Source organism: Neofelis nebulosa, chromosome 13, assembly GCF_028018385.1.
Source record: "Neofelis nebulosa isolate mNeoNeb1 chromosome 13, mNeoNeb1.pri, whole genome shotgun sequence".
NCBI lineage: Eukaryota > Metazoa > Chordata > Mammalia > Carnivora > Felidae > Neofelis > Neofelis nebulosa.
In genome coordinates this window covers 13,242,652-13,262,260 of record NC_080794.1, presented here as the reverse complement: position 1 = coordinate 13,262,260, position 19,609 = coordinate 13,242,652, and the positions used below count along the sequence as shown (strand labels likewise).

The 19,609-nt window shown below is 40.9% G+C and overlaps 1 protein-coding gene across 2 annotated transcripts in view; it reads left to right on the top strand.

Annotated features, from left to right (window-relative positions):
• Nucleotides 1–19,609, top strand: part of A1CF (APOBEC1 complementation factor) — a 77,776-nt gene that overhangs the window by 25,639 nt on the left and 32,528 nt on the right. For both annotated transcript variants that reach the window (XM_058696317.1, XM_058696316.1), the window contains exons 2-4: nt 852–995; nt 16,729–16,863; nt 18,753–18,883. In XM_058696317.1, coding sequence (XP_058552300.1) covers nt 897–995; nt 16,729–16,863; nt 18,753–18,883 — 365 coding nt within the window. In that variant the 5' untranslated portion in view covers nt 852–896. The remainder of the gene's footprint in view (nt 1–851; nt 996–16,728; nt 16,864–18,752; nt 18,884–19,609) is intronic.

The window sequence follows — 19,609 nt, the reverse complement described above, 5'->3', positions numbered from 1 at the left end:
AGCACACGGGAGCCTCCAGGGCCTCCTGCTACCACAGCCTGGACCATTCGAGATGGCCACACCCTTACCCCGTGAACCTCTAACGATGAGCAATTATCACATTTGGAATGGAGTTCAAACTTGGTTCCCAAATAAAAAGTATAGACAATAAAAGTCTGAAATTCCACCTTCACACCTACATAAGCATGCACATATGTAGGCTTTCATAATCTCTTAGATTTTTCGCAAAGGGCTTCGTGTCCTCTCCCGGGTGGTCTAAGCGATAGATGATCTGCAAGGACCATTCTGCATATTTAATTTTTTAAATTTATTCATTCTTAAGAGACAAAGAGAGAGAGAGAGAGAGCATGAGGGGGGAAGGGGCAGAGAAAGAGGAGGAGACACAGAATCCAAAGCAGGCTCCAGGCTCCGAGCTGTCAGCACAGAGCCCAACGCGGGGCTTGAGCCCACGAACTGTGAGATCATTACCTGAGCCAAAGTCGGACGTTTAACCCACTGAGTCACCCAGTCACCCAGGCACCCCCATTCTGCGTATTTTTAATTGACATAATAATTTGTTTTTGAGCATATGGTGACATTCTAAAATAATTGCATTGAGATCTACTGTTCTCATTGGAGAAGGGTTTTACTCGTTTGCGACTTCTAAATTCCAACTAAAATTGAATATTTAAAAAAAAAACAAAACTCTTTAAGGAGGACATCTAACCAGCCGTGTTCGTGTGTGGCTGTTTGTGGCTCTAACCTTAATGGCTTATTTACAGAGAATGTTTCCTGAAGATGTCCTTCATGAGAAGGACAAGTTTGGACTTGGTAACAGTAATTTACTTAATTTATCTTAAATTTGGTTTCAGTGAGCAACCCTAATTAACCTGATTTTTTGCCGATAATCACTCTCAATGGAATCAAATCACAAATCCGGGGATGGATTGAGCGGAACCCAGAAGGAAGCAGCCCTTCGCGCATTGGTCCAGCGCACAGGATATAGCTTGGTCCAGGTAGGAGCTTCTCGTGATATCTGCTGAGACCTACAACTGAATCCACTGAATGGTGGGAATATCCGTGGTCCTAAGGTGCAAAATGTGAACGGTCAGTCATGTAACTGTTGACGGATATTCCTTCCTGCGGGGGAAGAAGCCACGTCATTTCAGGGTTGTAGGTCACCCTGGATGGTGATGGTCTTTTCTACTCTGGGTTATCAGCTTAACCTTCACCGGTCATTTGAAGGCAGAATCCGGGTTCACAGTCAGAGAGACTATCGCAGCTTTGAAAGATCGCTTTGGTCTCTGAAAAGGCCATTGGTGTCTACCACCCAATGCTTTCTGTGAAGCAGACCCACACCAGTGATTCAAGAATCAGCAGAGAGCAAACTCTCCCAGGACTAGCCTGTTTCCAGAGAAGCTCCCTACTGGGGATGCGGGAAGATGTAGATGTGGGGTCCCAGGACTGACCGTTGGGTCATCCTAGCTGTTCCATGATGTTTTCTCATAACAGCTACCCAACCAAGTTCACGATATGTAATAATTTCTCCCCATCTCCAGCAGAAGGAAAAACAAAAAAGTCCTAGAACTGGTTGTTTACAGACAGTGATCATTAAGAATTATCTATAGATCATGGTTTCTATGAAAGCCTCCTTCAGAGAGGTTATGACAGATTGAAAACTACTGTTAGGGATATTAATTATTTGAAGAAAAAACGTTGCCATTTTTACCATCAGATAACGCATTTTCATTCCCAGCTGTACTCTATCACCCACATGCTTTTCTAACTTAACCAAACCCACGTGCTTTCACGGAATACAAATTTCATATGGATAACAATTAAATATGCTGCGTCCTTTTATTACATATTCCTTTGTCAGATTGTTGCCAAGTGTACTACGTGTAGTTATGTTGAAATGTTACCAAAAATATTTAAGTTTTTCTTTTTACTTTCTTTGTATCTGGAATACTCATGCAAAGAGAGTGGTAGTACCCTTTTGAAAGCAAGTTCTTTTTTTGTAGTGTTTATTTTTATTTTTGAGAGAGAGAGAGAGAGAGAGACAGTGTGAGCAGGGCAGGGGCAGAGAGAGAGAGAGGGAGACACAGAATCCGAAGCAGGCACCAGGCTCTGAGTTGTCAGCACAGAGCCCAACGTGGGGCTCAAACTCATAAACCGCAGAATCATGACCCGACCCAAAGTCTGACGCTTAACCAACTGAGCCCCCCAAGCACCCCAATTTCTTAATATTTATGTATAAGGATGTTCCTCTTCTGGAAGTGAATCTGTACAGGTCCAAATATAATGCTACGAATGTCTATAAACCTGTCGAGGGTGGCATTATTTACAACACCTCAACATCGTAAACCTAAATGCGTTGAAGAAAATTATTAAATAAAACGATGAATATATAATCATTACATTCAACAAGCAGAACTTGATGAAAACTGATCACAAAACAATGTACATTGTCTGTTCAATGTTATTCTAAGCCCTGGTCCGTCCTTTTCCCCCAAGTGAAATTCAGGGCAAGCCTCATGACTTCTCTGGTAACTTGCAGGTAATAAAAAAAGTTCCACTCAATAATAATAGGTCTGGTGCAGTATGAGAGAAACTTCCAAGTTATAGCTACTTCCCTTCGCAAGCATGTCAGGGTACAGGGTGCTTCCCGTTTTCTTCCTCTGTGCATTCCGAAGCCTAACTTCCCATGCCAGTCTGCGAACTACACCTGCTGACTCTGAGCTGGAGCAGGAGGAAGGAATCAAAGCGGAGGGGAGGGGGCAGGTGGGTGCTTACAAAGACACTGTGATCATCTCCAGTGTCCAGATAAGGAAAACAAGGCACGATTGATTCTGTAGCTTGCCCACGATTTATAGGCTATAATTCTATGGCTATTAGCCAGAATTTCTGGCAAGATTATACAGAACTAAGAGCTGTTATAATATTATCTTTATGATTGAGATTTTAGTGATTAGCATGCCAACGCATGCAAACAATATTTGGTTGAGCCTAAACTTGGTAACATGATTCACTCTAGGTAATGCTATTTCTGTGTTAGCAGAATGACTCTTGGGTCAGAAATTCTTCCGTAATGTAAAACCTAGAATTGCCAAGTCGAGCTCTCCCAATCAAAAGCCCCTGATCAGGGTCTAAATACGTACATGACAACTGTGTTGAGTGAATTGGAAGAGCTCTCCCGATTTTGGCTGCAAAGTGCAGGAAGCCAGCCACTCAAGACCTCAAGTTGGAAACCTATGGTTTAACCTATTCTTGGCCACATAGCAGGTATACGATCTTCCACATGTCCCTGAATTACTCTTGGCCTTAATTTCCAGAATACTGGCTAGGTCTTACCCCAAAGCTGCTGGTCACGATGCTGCAATCCTGGTATCTGTTCAATCCAGTCGCTGGTAAGCAGACTGGAGTAAGTGACTGGAAGAGGAGAACAGCACATTGGAGGCACAGCCTTGGCACTTTGGGACTTAGGCGAGACCCTCCAACCTTCTCCGTACTTCCGCCTTCAAAAACAGAGGGCAACATCAAGTTTCTTTATTTTTTTAAGATGAAATTTATTGTCAAACTGGTTTCCATACAACGCCCAGTGCTCATCCCAACAGGTGCCCTCCTCAATGCCCGTCACCCACCCATCTCTCCCTCCCACCCCCCATCAACCCTCAGTTTATTCTGTTTTTCAGAGTCTCTTATGGTTTGGCTCCCTCCCTAACTATTTTTTCCCTTCCCCTCCCCCATGGTCTTCTGTTAAGTTTCTCAGGATCCACACAAGAGTGAACAGGTTTCCTTTTTTAAGTCTCTGCACGGGGTGCCGTCTCTGGGTGGCTCAGTTGGTTAAACATCTGACTTCGGCTCAGGCCATGATCTTGCAGTTTGTGGGTTTGAGCCCCCACGTCAGCCTCTTTGCTGTTAGCATGGAGCCTGCTTTGGATCCTCTGCCCCCCTCTCTCACTCTGCCCCTCACCCGCTTACTCTCTCTCACACACTCTCTCTCTCAAAAATAAATGTTTTAGAAAATAATAAAAAATGACAATAAAAATCCCTGCACAAGAACTTAAGATAAAGAAACATCTGACTACAATTCAGGGAGCATACCCACAAAAGGGCCATTTAAAATTTTATGGTGCCTGCCAGTTAGATTATTGGAGGATTTCTTTTTGTTGGATCTTTGCAGCCTATGGGATGGAACGTTGAATACTTGCAAAACAAGAACTCAAAAGCCAGGGGGTGACTAATTGGTGCTCTCTTATCACTGGCAGGACAAATACAGCTGTCAAAAATAGAATTTTGCAGGTTACTTAGTAACACGAGCCAGTCTTTTCTATCCCAACTGATACAACACCTTGCGCCTTTGAGGGTTTGAAAACACCCGCTTGTTTAAAACAAAAAAAGATATCGTAAAGCACATCTTTGGATATCGATAGCTGAAAATTTTATCAAAGTATCTCAGAGAATACAAGGAAGTTCACGCGGTCCCCTGCATTTAGTAGACGTTCAATAAGTGTGGCTAAAGTCTGTGTGATGGTGACGAGTCAAACTCTCAACTTCACACTTGCGTTAGGGCCGAGTGGAAATATTTTGGAAGAAAGGATGCTGGCTGTTTCCTTGCAGGCACCCTGTGTCCCCAGACGACGGAATTACATGAGGTGCTTTCTACCCCCCTACTTTTTCATTCTTAACTGAACTTGCCAAATTTCCCAAAACAAATATGTTTTTGAGAGTCAAGAAAAGAAATCAGATTATGATGACCCTTTCTTCAAGATTGCATTAATAATGTGGGTCATAAACTCTGGCATGTGATGGTCCTCCCACCTGGAATTTTCTCTATAACACCAGAAAGATATTATGTTTTCATAGATGAGCATTTACAGAAAACTTCCTGCCCAAGGTGCAATCAGTTTACATCAATTTTAATTCTATTAAAACTAAAATAGATTTAATAAAGATTGCCCTCGAGTAGTCTGAATATTTTTTAATTTTTTTAAGTGTTTATTATTTTTGAGAGAAAGAGAGAGACAGAGTGTGAGCGGGGGAGGGCAGGGAGAGAGGGGGTACACAGACTCCAAAGCAGGCTCCAGGCTCCGAGCCATCAGCACAGAGCCCCACGCAGGGCTCGAATTCACAAACCACACGATCATGACCTGAGCTAAAGCCTGACGCTTAACCCACTGAGACACCCAGGCACCCCTGAATATTTTTTAAAGTAGGATACTTGATATGATATTACTTATAAATACTTACATTTATCATGTATTCCCATACTTTTATATTATTTTTAAATAGTTCAAAATTAGCACTATTTGTTCAACTACCCTATTGATAGTGGATTAGCACTGTTTGTTCAACTACCCTATTGATAATCTGTTTTCTTTTTTTAATGTTTACTTATATTTGAGACAGAGAATGCGCAGGAGGGGCAGAGAGAGAAAGAGACAGAGAGAGAGTGAGAGAGAGAGAGAGAGAGAGAGAGAGAGGAAGAGAGAGAATCTCAAGCAGGCTCCGCACCAGCAGTGCTGAACCCAACATGCGGCTTGAACCCCCAAACTGTGAGGTCATGACCTGAGTTGAAACCACAAATTGGATGCCTCACTGAGCCACTGGTCGTCCCCCCATCACATTCCTAATCTAATGGTTGTTTTTAGCACACATAAAGCATTTTATTTGTTGTTAGTTTTTGTTTCCTTAGTCCCTACTATTGAATACAATGTGCAAGTGGAAGGCCTTGGGGTTACAGAAGTATAAGATGTAGTGTCTGACCTAAAATGCGTAGAATGTTGTTGCAATGAAAGTTTATCCAAAATTAAAAATGCATTGAGTGAGGAATACAGCTGTGGGCATTACTTTTCTGTACAGAGCGATAAAACAGACCATCCTCTGACCTAATGAGTGAGGATCAATATTTACACATAGGGATGTTCCTCATAGTGAAATTTATAATGTTGAAAGTTAGATATATCCTAAATGTCCAATAAAATATTACCACTCACAGAAAATATGATCACCCTTCCATTTACCAGTTATATAGTCATGTAAAACTACGCTTTCAAAGAAAGTCTTGGAGAAATGTCCAAACATGAATGTTTACCTAAAAATCAGAATGCAAAACTGTATACAGCTTCCAAACAATATTCTGAGAGATTATTTACACATGGTAAAAACCCTGAAAAGTAATAAAATGTAATCTCTGATTAGGGTAAATTTTTCTTGCCTGATGTTCTTCCCCCCCCCCTCCAAACTTTCTATAGTGGGTATGGACTATTTTTATTATAAGGGGAAAAAATCTCATGAAGTGGGGAAATGTTCTAAGCAGCATTCCGTTAGCAGTAGAAAAATTGGGGAAATTTCATGGAGAAAACCTCATTATTAAAGGTGCAGGATAGTAGTACCTGGGTTCATCAGGCTGGTCTTTCAAATCTTTGTATGTTTGAAATTGGCTTAATATTGATATAGTCCAACCCTTTCATTTTGCAGTCAGAAAACAAGCCCCAGGGTTATACAATTCAGTAGAGACATGACCCAGAGGTCAGCAAACTGGACCCATGACTCAAATTTGGCTCCTGCCTGTTTTTGCCATAATCTCAGCCTACAAATGATTTTTCACATTTTTAAAGAGTTGTCTTTTAAAAAGCCAAAAATATCAACTATCTGGCCCTTGACAGAAAAAGTTTGCTGCCCCTGACTCTAATGCTTACTCTAGTACTTTGTTTTAGAGGCAAATCCGTTGTTTTTAAAGAAAATTCCCCATAACACAGATGAGTGTCTAAACGTCCTGAAAGGAAGCAGGTGGCCCCTATTTCTCCTACCCAACCCCGCCAGCTCCAGCTTGAGCCCTCATTCGCTCATTGACTCCACAAAGAGGGACATGGGTCCTGCCTTCATAAAGGTTATTCTCAAGGGACAGGCAGAAAATAACTGAGAAACCAAATAATCACAGATCACGTTAAGAGCCACAGGTATCATAAACCGGTCGTGTGCCAGAGAATGGCAGGTGACCCTCTTCAAGCAAGAGGACACTGATGCCGGGACTTGGAAGACGTGTGCCAACAAAAACAAACCTTGCAAGGAACCAGAGAAAATAGCATCCTTGGCAGAGGGGACCACTTGGGCAGGACGACTGAACCAAAACATTTATAAAATGCACAGCACTTTTGAACAGCCAAGACATCAGTGCATCTTACTTTCAAAGACCCAGTAAGATTACACCAGATAAATTAGAGAAATGAGTGGACTCCGTCCTTCTCCTCTGTTAATCAGCCATGAGCCTGGGTTCCTGGGAACAGGTCCCTCAGACTAGGGACAAAATACAGCTTAATTCCCACCCCTCGAACCTTGCTCATGGTGCATATTCTCTTACATGGACTTTCAATACAGCTGTATATCTTAATTACAATTTGTTCACCTCCTCAACAAAACTCATGTAAAGGTACAAGTCCTAAGTCAGAAAGGATAGTGTTAGATCAAATATAAATAGGATTGGGATACCATCCCTCTCTAAGAGTGCCCCCAAAATAACTCCCTTCATCTCTCTGGTTTTGTATGACGTACTTTAGTCCTTTTACTTGGGTAGTTCTTAAGTTGCAATTTTTTTCTTATGAATAATGCTATGGAAATAAGCAACTCAGGATCCCAGTGTTTACAATTGGCTTCATCCAGATTAGCACCAAGAGGGGCAGCTGGGAAAACACTGTGGCATTGGCATTCCTTCCCAGCCACCACACAAAGTCCTGCGGACAGGAATAGGAATTTGACTTCATGGTAAAATATAGCTCCCAGGTCCTGCTTTTTCCTTCCAGTGCCTGTGACCACCTGCTCATGTCCCGGCTATCCAAGGACATAAGTCATTCACCAAGTGTGTTAATACTAATTCTTGAAATAGGGAGACTAAGCCTGAGAACAGGATGGGGCCAGTTTATCATCACAGACACACATTTCCCTAAGCTTCTCACCCCAGCCACCCACAGACCAACTTTGAAACTCCTAAGAAGCTTTGCTTCTACGAGCCACAAGTGCCACAGCATGGTATGGCAGACTCCAAATGACACAATAGTCCCATGAATCTTTCTGAGGGAAACGTATGCCTGACAGGTGACGGGAACCTCAGGATTCTGAGAAATAGAAATGCATTCCCGAAGCTGTTTGCAGACATCAATGAAATTCTCCTCAAATAGCTTCAAAGAGGATTGGTTATTTATGAGCTCTTCAATATAAGGTTCAAAATCTTTGGAAACTACGTCTGATGGTGTTTTTCCTTAAACTACAAGCACATGGGGTTTTCCATGTAAAAATAGGTGCGAACTTCATGACTCAAATATATAGAAGCATGGACAGCTCTTTGGGACTATGGACTTCGCTTATAGGCAACTTCAGGACTTCTCAAATTATTGTTTCTTTAATACTGATCAAAACAAGTATTAAGGGTTATCAAAATAAATATTTTAAAATTATTTTTAATGTTTATTTATTTTTGAGAGAGAGAAAGAGACAGAGTGCAAGTAGGGAAGGGTAGAGAGAGAGGGAAACACAGAATCCGAAGTAAGCTCCAGGCTCCGAGGCATCAGCACAGAGCCTGATGCAGGGCTTGATCTCATACACCGTGATATCGTGACCTGAGCCAAAGTCAGACACTTTGCCAACTGATCCACCCAGGTGCTCCTCAAAATAAGTATGTTTAATAGTGAACCAAAAATAAGTGACTCTTCACTTAAAGAAACTGAGAGTTTGTCATGAGATTCAAAGATAGCTTTCCAACATAGGCAATGACTAAAAAAGGCAGCTCACACAACATGCAGTCATGAATCTGTGTAGGATTTCATACTTGCGATTCTTTTTCAACATTGTTTCAGAGGTGCAGGGGAGAGAGCAGAGATGATGTTAAATGGAGCCTTGACACAGCATTACGTGACTGAATCTCAGAGTAGGAATTATTCTACAGCTGATGCTTGAACAGTGTGGGGGTTGAGTGCTGACCCCCGACACACAGTCAAAACTCTGTCTATAACTTTTAACTCCCCCAAACTTAATCACTAACAGCCTACTGCTGACCATAAAAGGTCAATTAACACCGATTAATATGATATATATATATATATATATATATATATATATATATAGTACTCTTACAATAAAGCTAGACAGAAGATGTTAAGAAAATCATAAGGAAGAGAACATATACTTACAGAACCATAAAAAATCTGCACCTAAGTGGACTGGCGCAGTTCAAACCCCCAGTAGTCCAAGGTCAACTGTAGTTTCCGTCCTCCTTCAGGCTTTCTGATAGGAAGAGTTAGTTGTTGGAGGTACGTCTTAAACCCCTCCCCAGCCCCTGCTGATCTTTTCTTAAACACCGAGGACAGGACTCGGGCTCAGAGGTTTTAGACAACAAGCCGAGCGACACTGTGATCATGATTTCCCTCGTGTATGGTTGTTTTCATAATTACCTTCCAGTTGTGCGAAAGGATCTTGCTATTTCACTTATAAGAATGATTTAGGTTTTCTTTTTTGCCTAGAAAGACATTGGTTCTTTAAATTTCCACAGCATTCCCTTTAAGGGTCCTTTTGACTAACTCACAAAACATCCTCTGGACATTGTCCCACATTGAACTGTGGAGTCAGGGTAGCCTCCTTTCAGGAGCATTCTATCACCCTCACAAGACTTTTGGCATCACCCAGTCAGCCCTGTTCTTTTATAAACAAAGACTTTAAAGTCAGGAAAGGCTACGTGTCTTCTCAAATCCCTCAGCTTGCCAGAAATTAAAATTCGTGGGGAATTTGGTAAGGAGAATAATTACTGTATAAAATTCCTCTCGTGCCAAAAAACAAATGCATTAGGTGACATTCTTGGCATACGTTGAACCAGGTAGGACAGGATAAGAGGTCGGTCACTCAAACCAACGTTCTTCACCTGCATGTGGACCAATGTCTTTATCTGTAATGTGGACAGCTTTGTATAATGTAACCAGATCTCCGTCTACTGGAATATTACTCAATTCAAAAAGGCAAACTGAATCTATAATTGGGCCTATTGAATAAATCACACGTTCTGAAAGGTAAAAGCCCAAAAATGATAAAGGAATCACCAAAGCTGTCACCCAGTTATTTCTTGGATGGGATCAAGAGGTTCTTATAGATTTCAGCCATGTGTCCACGCACGTGCCTGGAGCCAGATGAAGGCATGAGCACAGTGAATCTGGTGTCACACAAACAAATGCTGTGGGATCCATCGTTAGGTGGATTTTGTTGCAAAATGTGAACGCAGGGTCTTAGAAGTGAGTTGGCGTTTTACTTTTCCTCTTAGTAAAGGCAGACACACTCCAAAAAGTTTTTCTGATTTTGAAATTTTCATAAGGATGTTCTTGAATTGACTATTCCCATGAAATTGGCCAGAAATGTATATTATGAAAAGCTTTACAAGATACAAGGTATGTTTAAAGGGCTGTTGGCTTTTGAATGCTTCAAATAGCGAGTTGCTGAATTCCAAAAGAATGGTTTGCCACACATAATCCTTCAAGGGAAAAGGAAATTATTACAGGTTGTTAAATGCAGCACTTGATAATGTCAATTAGTTCTGCCTCCGTAAGACGACAAGTAACCTGAGATGACATTAGGAATGTTTTGCTAGGCAACAGGCCTTCAAAAGTCAGCTTTCCAAAGTGAAACAAGAACGTGATTCCTAATTTGCTAAAAAAGTCATTTTCATGGGAGAACTGTAGCATATATTTTTTTTGTACGATCAAACATAAGGACTCTGTGGAGAGTGAAGTAAGTTTGCAAGAGCCAAAATCGATTTGTGATTCTTTTTGTGATCTTTGCCATGAATGCACACCAGCAAGAATATTATTCAGAATTTATTGAATCAGCCATTTCTATTCAAGTTAAGTTTAGAAGTAAACTTTCTCTCACTTACGTAAACAGAAAAGCCACAGGTTTCATATAATTACATGTTTTCTCATGTATAATAAAGTGCCTCCTGAGATAAAACATCGGCCTGTAAACTACGTAATATCCCACACACCACATTTTCAGAAACACAAAGCTGTGTGAGGAGAAAGTTCAATTTGTACTTGCTTATTATATCCCTGCTTTAGCTTTTCCTCTCGGTTTCCAGATGTGGTTTCGCTTTCTGTCAATTGCCACATCCCATTTATTCAGCCCTTACATCACAATTATTATTGCTCTATTTGTAGAAAAGTAATACCTGACATTCATATCGAGCATTCTTTTAAAGGGCTGTAAAAAATTTAGCTAATAATTGGTGGGGGGCGGGGGGACACCTGGATAGCTCAGTCGGTGAAGCATCAACTCTTGATTTCTGCTCAGGTCATGATCTCACGGTCATGAGATAGAGCCCCAAATCGGGCTCTGTGCTAACAGCATGGAGCCTGCTTGGGATTCTCTCTCCCACTCTCTGCCCCTCCCCCATTCACACTCTTTCTCTCAAAAAAAAAGGATTAAAAAATTAAGAACCAATATGTAACTAATAAGGGTCATGTCAAATTCAACGGTATATAAATTTAAAAAACTCTGCTCCCTAAAATTTCTCAGCCTAAAATAGATTTTACCAACCTGAAGTCACTGATGTTAAGTTGTGAGAGTGAATAATTAAAACACAGATGATTATCTTTATATAGAATCAACAAAATGAGTGCTCCCTACATCACCATCTGCTGTCCTCAGACAACAGAAAGGTCATAAGCAGACCAAAAGTGAAATCACATCTAAGAGGATCCTTTGGGTGCATCTCATTTAAGTACTCTTACATTTGCCTTGAACCCTATGACATAAGAGATATATAGGTGGTATATAGGTGGGAATAGAAATAATGCCTAATAACTTTATTCAATCTTACAAATAACTGGGAACACACGGTATTAAGTCATAAACTTCAAAAGACACAGTCCCAAAAGATGTTCTTGATACACTGACATTGACTGTTGAGAACAGTCTACAAGAGTCTGGCCTCTGAACCAGTGCTCTGGCCATGCCCCCGGTGACTGGCATGCTTGCAAAGGCTACAAATGCCACCAAGCCTGAGTGGACCATCCAGCACCTGAGCTAACAGGAACAGAAATAAATATAAACATCAGCAATTGGAAAGTGGGCAAGAGAACATCTGAAAATAGTTTAGTAAGGGACCGTACACAATTTCTTCCCCTTGGCAAGAAAAAACAAAGGACTAAAGGCAACCACGATGAGGATTACAGATCATTTCCAAAGAATCATTCAAGGAATTAAAATTCCTGTTCAGGAAATTAAAAAAAAGAAGAAGAAGGCTGTAAGAGGGTTTATTAATTAATCTCCCTCCAGTTTATAAATGGGCTCACTAAGAGGAGACAACAAACCATCTGGTCTCTAGGTCTGGTGAAGCTGAATGAAAAAAGTAGGCACAGTGCAACATGAAGAATTATGAGAAAAAGGCTTTCGTGACTGTTAACAGTATATGTCCCATGAAATTCACCAGATTGAGAATTATTGGACCCTCAGACTAGTGTTTTCTGCAAGAAATTAAACCAGTGTGACTTTAGGTGAGCCCTGTAATATCTCTGGTCTCAATTTCCTCATCTGCAAAATGAGCATATTGGGTTAATATAAAAACCAAGGAAAAATATCATCACAGGCATAGGGCTTAGGATTCAAATTTTGTCTTTGTAACTTCCAGCTTGAGTGACTTGGGACACAGTCTGTGCCTTGGATTTTTCATCTCTAAGATGAATGCTATCATCCTGTTGGGTTTGTTGAGATTAAGCGAGTTAATACATGGAAAGCCCATACTTAGCACAGTAACTCAATTAGGGTTAAGTGTTGTGGGATTTTTTTTTCCTGCTACTATTGTGTGTAAATAACAGAAGTCAACTCCTGCCGATTATGCAGGAAAGAAGTTTACTAAAAGAGTGTTTGTTTATAAATTTGGAGAACTAGATTTAAGAGTAAGCTTTCAGGGGGGGTTTTAAGGTTTTTAGGAAGTATGGTTTTAGGAAACCACAACACAAATCTGGAATAATAAGAAAATATATCATGGGTGCTCGACATTATAAGTTTGCACCAGTATGATTCCTACACCAGAATTCAAGTTCACTTTATTGTAACCATGACTGTCCCAGCTGCAAAAGAATTTGGAATGACAAGTATCTGGCCTTTCTTAACTCTTGTAGGAAAATGCAATTTTGCTCAGATTCCCCAGATGTACGAAAAGAGCAGATGCCAGGTGGTCAAAATGAACTCAGCCCATTTGACCTCATGCTAAGATTCATTGCCTACAATCATTTATGAAAGTGTGAGTGGTTTCACTCAAGATAGTATACATCATTTCTTAAAGACTCTATGGTTCCATAATGAAAGATTTAAAATCTGTGACAGAGGAACTTTCAAATACTCTTGATATACAAACTGAATGACTAGGTAGGCTCAGCATCCAATATGTGAATTCAACCCCCTGGATTTATAGTTAGAATTAGGTCTTCAATTTGTCATTTACCTAGTTGAAGGTTTCTATGTATGTATGCGTTATAACAGACAGTAAGTGGTTTCTAGATCTTCCATTAGAAACGTACAGGTTCCCAGAGTTTAATGAACATCCTCTCAAGAAAAACAAAAACCTATATTCTCTCTCTCGGAACTATTAATACTTTTGTGCTGAGGGAATGTGTCCCCTGTGAAGGACATCAGTCAGTCAGGGAAAGAGCCATTATAAGCGGGCTTTATCTATTTTAAACTCCTTAACTATAAAAACAGTGCCAAAAATACCGACAATACAGCTCCCAACTGTCCTTTCTGAGTAATGGACAGCTATTCTAATACCATGACTAACGCCCAGCATGGTCTTAAATTGGTCTAGACTTCCAGCCTGGTGTAGTCCAAGTCCAGTGGGTGGTGGGTAGAACAGATCTCCCCCAGGCATGAACTTTGAGGTGTCTCTGAGCCAGCCAGACTCTGTGATCCCCAAAAATATCCTTGGGGAATTTTTTTCAAGTGTTCATAGAAACCATAGAAAGACAATAAGCTCTCCTGTGCAGTCATCTTGGCTCATAAGCAGATGAAGCCTCCCATGCACGTGATGTCCACAAAATAGTTCAGTGATATTTTTAGCAATTATAGCAAGAAAGAAAGTTGAAGGGAAAATTTTAAAGGTCAATCTGTTGGTTGCCTATTTATTTTCCAACTGTCAGACAAAGCCTGCCAGATCAGAAATTCTGGAATCGCTACTTTAGTATTATGGGATAAAAGTTGGGTTTCTTCAACCTGAAGAATAAAAATACTACCAAATTTATGCTGTGTATTCCAATAATCCATCGACTAGACCTCTAGGCATTTAACATACACAGAAATCGCCCCCAAGGGATCATCATCAACCAAATGGTGAGGGCAAACCAAGAAGGTGGATTTTACTTTGGTGAAAGAAATATGCCTCCTTATAGGCAACAGATATTAGATATGTCCTTCCAAAATTTGTGTAATAAAATGATTGGAAATTGGAAAGGATTTTAAATGCAGCAGAGAGCTTGCAATTTAACAGCATGCTGATTTTTTTTTCTTAAATGAGTGTTTAAAGGTATGGATCTGTTATAAATGATTAAGCTTCCATATAACAAGGCAAAATGTGGGGATAAGGCTGATGGTCTCTGAAACCAGACTGCCTGGGTTCAAATCCCAGCTTTGCCTCTTCCCAACCATGTGACCTCAGCAAATTACTTAATCTGCCTAGGCTTCAGTGTTTTGGGTAAAACGAGGAGAGCCATGGTCCTGAACCTGTGACGTTCTTTAAGGGTTACGACAGTGTCTGGTATATAGCAAGTGCCGTATAGGTTTCTGTTAGACAAGAAATAAATAGAAGTTTTTAATATATCTCTGAAAATATCAACTTCGTATTTTTCAATAAATTCTTGGTTAAGATACAGCTCACTGAATTCTGAAGGAGTTTTTTCCCCCTATAAGTATAAAACATTTCATTTCTCAGTGATGTAAATGTTTTGCTGCTAGATGATTCTGCAAAAATATAGGGGAAGGAAAAAAGGATAAGAACTCTTGAGGCAAATGTTTAAATACTTAGTAAAAGAAACACCCAGTTGTCGGAAGCATAAAATAATCAAGGCAAAGGTAGAACACCCATCCGATGCCCCTTTTTTTAATTGAAAGCAACATGATATAAATTAGGAATAAAAAAGTGATCACAACCAGAGACGTAATTTACGTTGTGATCCAAAAGCCTTTGTGCTAATACTTATAAAATAGTTGAGGAAGTCTCAAGTTGGGATACAGAAAGATTTAATGGTGAAACTAGCAGCCACTTTACTTTTGATTTTAAACAATCCTGTAAAACAAGGTCTTTAAACAACTAACATCTGACTTTTAAGAATCTACGTGGAAAAATATTTGGACACGCAAAAAACACTAACTGCCTCTATAGATGGTTAGGGTGATGCACTGGGAAATGTTTCTTTTCACCTTATATATTTACCATGTTTTTCCTCTTCTACGTTACTGTTTTCTCCAACAACGTATGTCATTTTATAGTTTAAAACTTCTTATAGTTTAAAACTTCTTAACGTATCACTTGTAGAAGTTAGCAATGAATACTGTCATTCTGTCCCCTATATTCACCTTTCTCCAAAAATCATAATAAGGTGTAAAGACAAAGATCTCTGGCTTTGCCTAAGTGGGAATAAGAAGACCCTCCCCAGCAAATACACTATCCCAGGTCAACAGTGGTGGACCAGGCCCACACTTCACATGGGGCCCCTGAAGTTGCTTTCCAGTCTTTAACTTCTGGAAAAATAAAGACAGTAATGCTATCTTTAATATCTAATGTCTAGTAAAGAAAAGAACCAGAACTACTCCTTCCCAAAGAAGGCCAAGTGTTGGTTGGTTTCACCAACGGTTAGTTAAGACAAAGCCAAAAGAAGGAGGAAGAGGAGGAGGAAGAGGAGGAGGAGGAGGAGGAGGAGGAGGGAGAGGAGGAGGAAGAGGAGGGAGGAGGAGGAGGAGGAAATTCTATTTGGACTGAGAACAGCACTGTTCCCCACAAAGAGATCCAACATTAGTAAACCCCTCTCACCATCCTGTCAGCTTTGAAAACAGATTTAAGTTTCTCACTAGCTACCCCCAAAATTAGCCAATCCACACCTTCAAACGTTAATCCACAATGTTTCTATGTAGGGGCTCCCATGGCCTCCCTCCCTTGGCCCACGAGAGGGCCCGAATTCAGGGAGACGAGAAGAGAATTCATCAATATTGGCTATGAGATGCCGAGAACGGTGCCACGCATATTTGATGTATTATCTCCCTTAATCAAAAAGCCAATATTATCCCCACTTTGTATATGAGAAAACTGAGGTTCCAAGAAGTTAAGCCATTTGCCCAAAGCCCTATAGCTAGTGAGTCATAGAGCCAGGCAGCCCAACTCCAGAACCCTTACCGCCACCCCACAGACTCCAGGTTACAGCAGAGCCTCAGATTGAAATTATTGTCCAATCCTTCGATGGTCAGGCATTGGTGAGTGTGAACAGCAATAATAATATCTGTCCAGCACTTGACACATTTTCATGACGCTTATTGCAAGCAAGTTGCTGAAGCACAGAGCATGGTATTAAAATCCACGTAAAGGACCTTGATTTTATCCTCTGACCAGCTATTACTTGTCAATGATAAATCTGTTCCTTATCATGACTTTGAGAATAACTGAGGCACTCAAACTAAAGGTCTTCTTGTTTTCTTCTTTCCCTCGTACAATCCACCCTGGATTTGCAGGAAAATGGGCAAAGAAAATATGGTGGACCTCCACCTGGCTGGGATGCTGCACCCCCAGAAAGGGGCTGTGAGATTTTTATTGGGAAACTTCCACGAGACCTTTTTGAGGATGAACTTATACCATTATGTGAAAAAGTGAGTCCAAATTTAATTTTTTTTTTTTATCTTTCAAGGGGAAAATACTCCACACTTTGTTTCACACTTGTTCTTGGTCAGTGATGGTGTCTCTTCCAACTGCTGTTCCTCAACATGGACAAAGTTAAGACCTTCCTGTGAGTGGTTGTCCCCTTATTGCCACTGACTTGATGTAGCTCTTCCTTGACTGACAGCTTGAACTGCTGCTGCTAACTTTCAAATTCTGATCTTTGATCTGAAATGGCACAGACATATGGAGTTCACAGCAAGATAGCTATCAGTCTATAATAATACTACAACAACCTTCCAGAATAAGATACTTCTCCAACTTGACATTTTAATCCGGTTTTAAAAAGTATACCCTTTGCGTTTAAAGAATGCGTGCACTTGTCATGGCTCAAAGGTGTATCCATACATAGGGATTCAGAACGAAATTTCCTTCTACAGGTTTGAATTTGTCTGCCCTAAGGCATCAACAAGATTAATAATGTAGTTTCTCAAAGTCATTATATAGTTAAGGAATACATTTCCTCAGTTTTAATTCCAAGCGATATGCTGTTACTAACCCCAAACTTACAGGGAGGACACAAAATTAAATTTTATTTTTATTATTTTACCAAGTGGTGTTTCAACAGCCCCATTCCTAGAAAAGTTAAAATTTTTTTAATGTTTGTTTATTTTTGAGAGGGAGAAGACAAAGTGCAAGTTGAGGAGGGGCAGAGAGAGGGGGAGACACAGAATCCGAAGCAGGCTCCAGGCTCTGAGCCGTCAGCACAGAGCCCGGCGTGGGGCTCAAACTCATGCTGTGAGATCATGACCCGAGCCAAAGTCGGACACTTAACCGACTGAGCCACCCAGGTGCCCCATATAAAATTTAGAAAAAATTTCTTTCTCTAAATGCCAAAATTGCTTGGATGTATAAGTCAGCCTCAGTTTCAGAACCATTCCTAATTTTGTACAAAAAATCTCATTTGGAATGTGCACAAACTATGGGTATTTAATCCGGTAAGAATCTTAGATACTGAACCTGAAAATGGGGAGGAGGCAGTTCCAAGGGGTAACCAACCACCAGGGTATTCACACACATTTAATGACACCTCTTCTCCCTGTATATGCCTGACCTGTTAGGGTCACTCATCGTACAGCGGCCAGCAATAATAAATTACTGAGCCTGGCTTGCCAGAGAAGATTTGTGGTAGCAAGAAGGAATAGTTTATAGGCAAAGCAAAAGATCTGAGGCCAGAGGGATACGGTGAGTGTCCTCCTACTATGGAAGTCCTGACATTGGACCAGTCACGTAAGACTAGCACCGATCTTCAGCCTACAGATGAAAAAAACAACAGGAATCCCCAGATTGTCCTCTAAATCACATCTTCCCTGTACATCTTGAGATCATGGTGGCAGAAAGACAGCTAAGAAATCAGCTCAGCAAGGTTTCAAATGAGCATCCGGGTTTTTGTTTTAAACATCAGTGGTGGAGTATGACCAAGGAAAGACAAAACTATGGAAACTTCAGAGGCAATGTAGAGGGCAAGGACAAATCTGTCAAGACATTGTCCTTCTGAAGACAAACGCGTTTTCAGGTCCCTGGGATGGGGGATAGATCCACAGATAACTGAATGATGAAAGGCCATTTACTCCGTTGAAAACATACTCTGTTAAGTCAGGCTGAAATGCCATGTGTACACGTTTTCTTTATGTAACTTGACTTTGCCCGTGAGTCAGATAGCAGATCCGAACCCAGAATGAAACTATGCAAAGCGTTCCACACGGGATGCAAATGTCAAACATAGCAGAGGTAAGACTTCAGAAAACGTTGTGTGGGTGTGTTTTCACTTGGAAGGACAAATAGACAAACTGGACTCTCTCTCTCTCTCTTTTCCCTGCAGATGGGTAAAATTTATGAAATGCGGATGATGATGGATTTTAATGGCAACAATCGAGGGTATGCATTTGTAACTTTCTCAAATAGACAAGAAGCCAAGGACGCCATCAAACAACTTAACAACTACGAAATTAGGTAAGACCCGCCTCTCCTGATGGAAAATGAAACAGACAACGGATCTGCATAAATATGTGCTGGGCACTGTTCAACACATTGGAAATATCAGGATACCTTTCCCTGTAAGCAAATGGATACAGATTGTTTAAGAGTAGGACAGTCCTAAGTGGACTCGAAGAAAGCAAACGCAACAAACAAAAAGCAGAACCAGACCTACCAACACAGAGAGCAAAGTGATGGTTGCCGGGGTTGGGGGAGCTGAACAAAATGGGTGATAGGCGGGGGGAGACACAGGCTTCCAGTCACGGAGTGAATAAGTCACAGGGGTGAAGGTCACAGCATAGGATACGATGGTACTATAATGGCATCTTACAGTGACAGACGGTAGCTATGCTTGTGGTGAGCACGGCACTCTGGGCTTTCATAGCACTTGAATGCCACGTCACATTGTGTGTCAACTATACTTGAAAGATAAATTAAGAGTGAAAAAATAAAGCCACCTGCGAGGAAATGGCTACTCTAACTTGGTGTCCTTAAGAACCTGCCCTCCGGGAAAAGTAAAACTGTACACGCAACTTGAATGCAAAGAGTCAGCCGTCACAGCCAGACCTGGAGGAAGATGATTCCAGAGAATAAGAACACCAAGGGCAACGTTTCCCAAGTGGGAACAAGCTCAGTGTGTTAGAGAACAGCACCGAGGAGGTGGAAACAGACGGGAGAGTTGAAGCCGATGCAGTTGGAGAG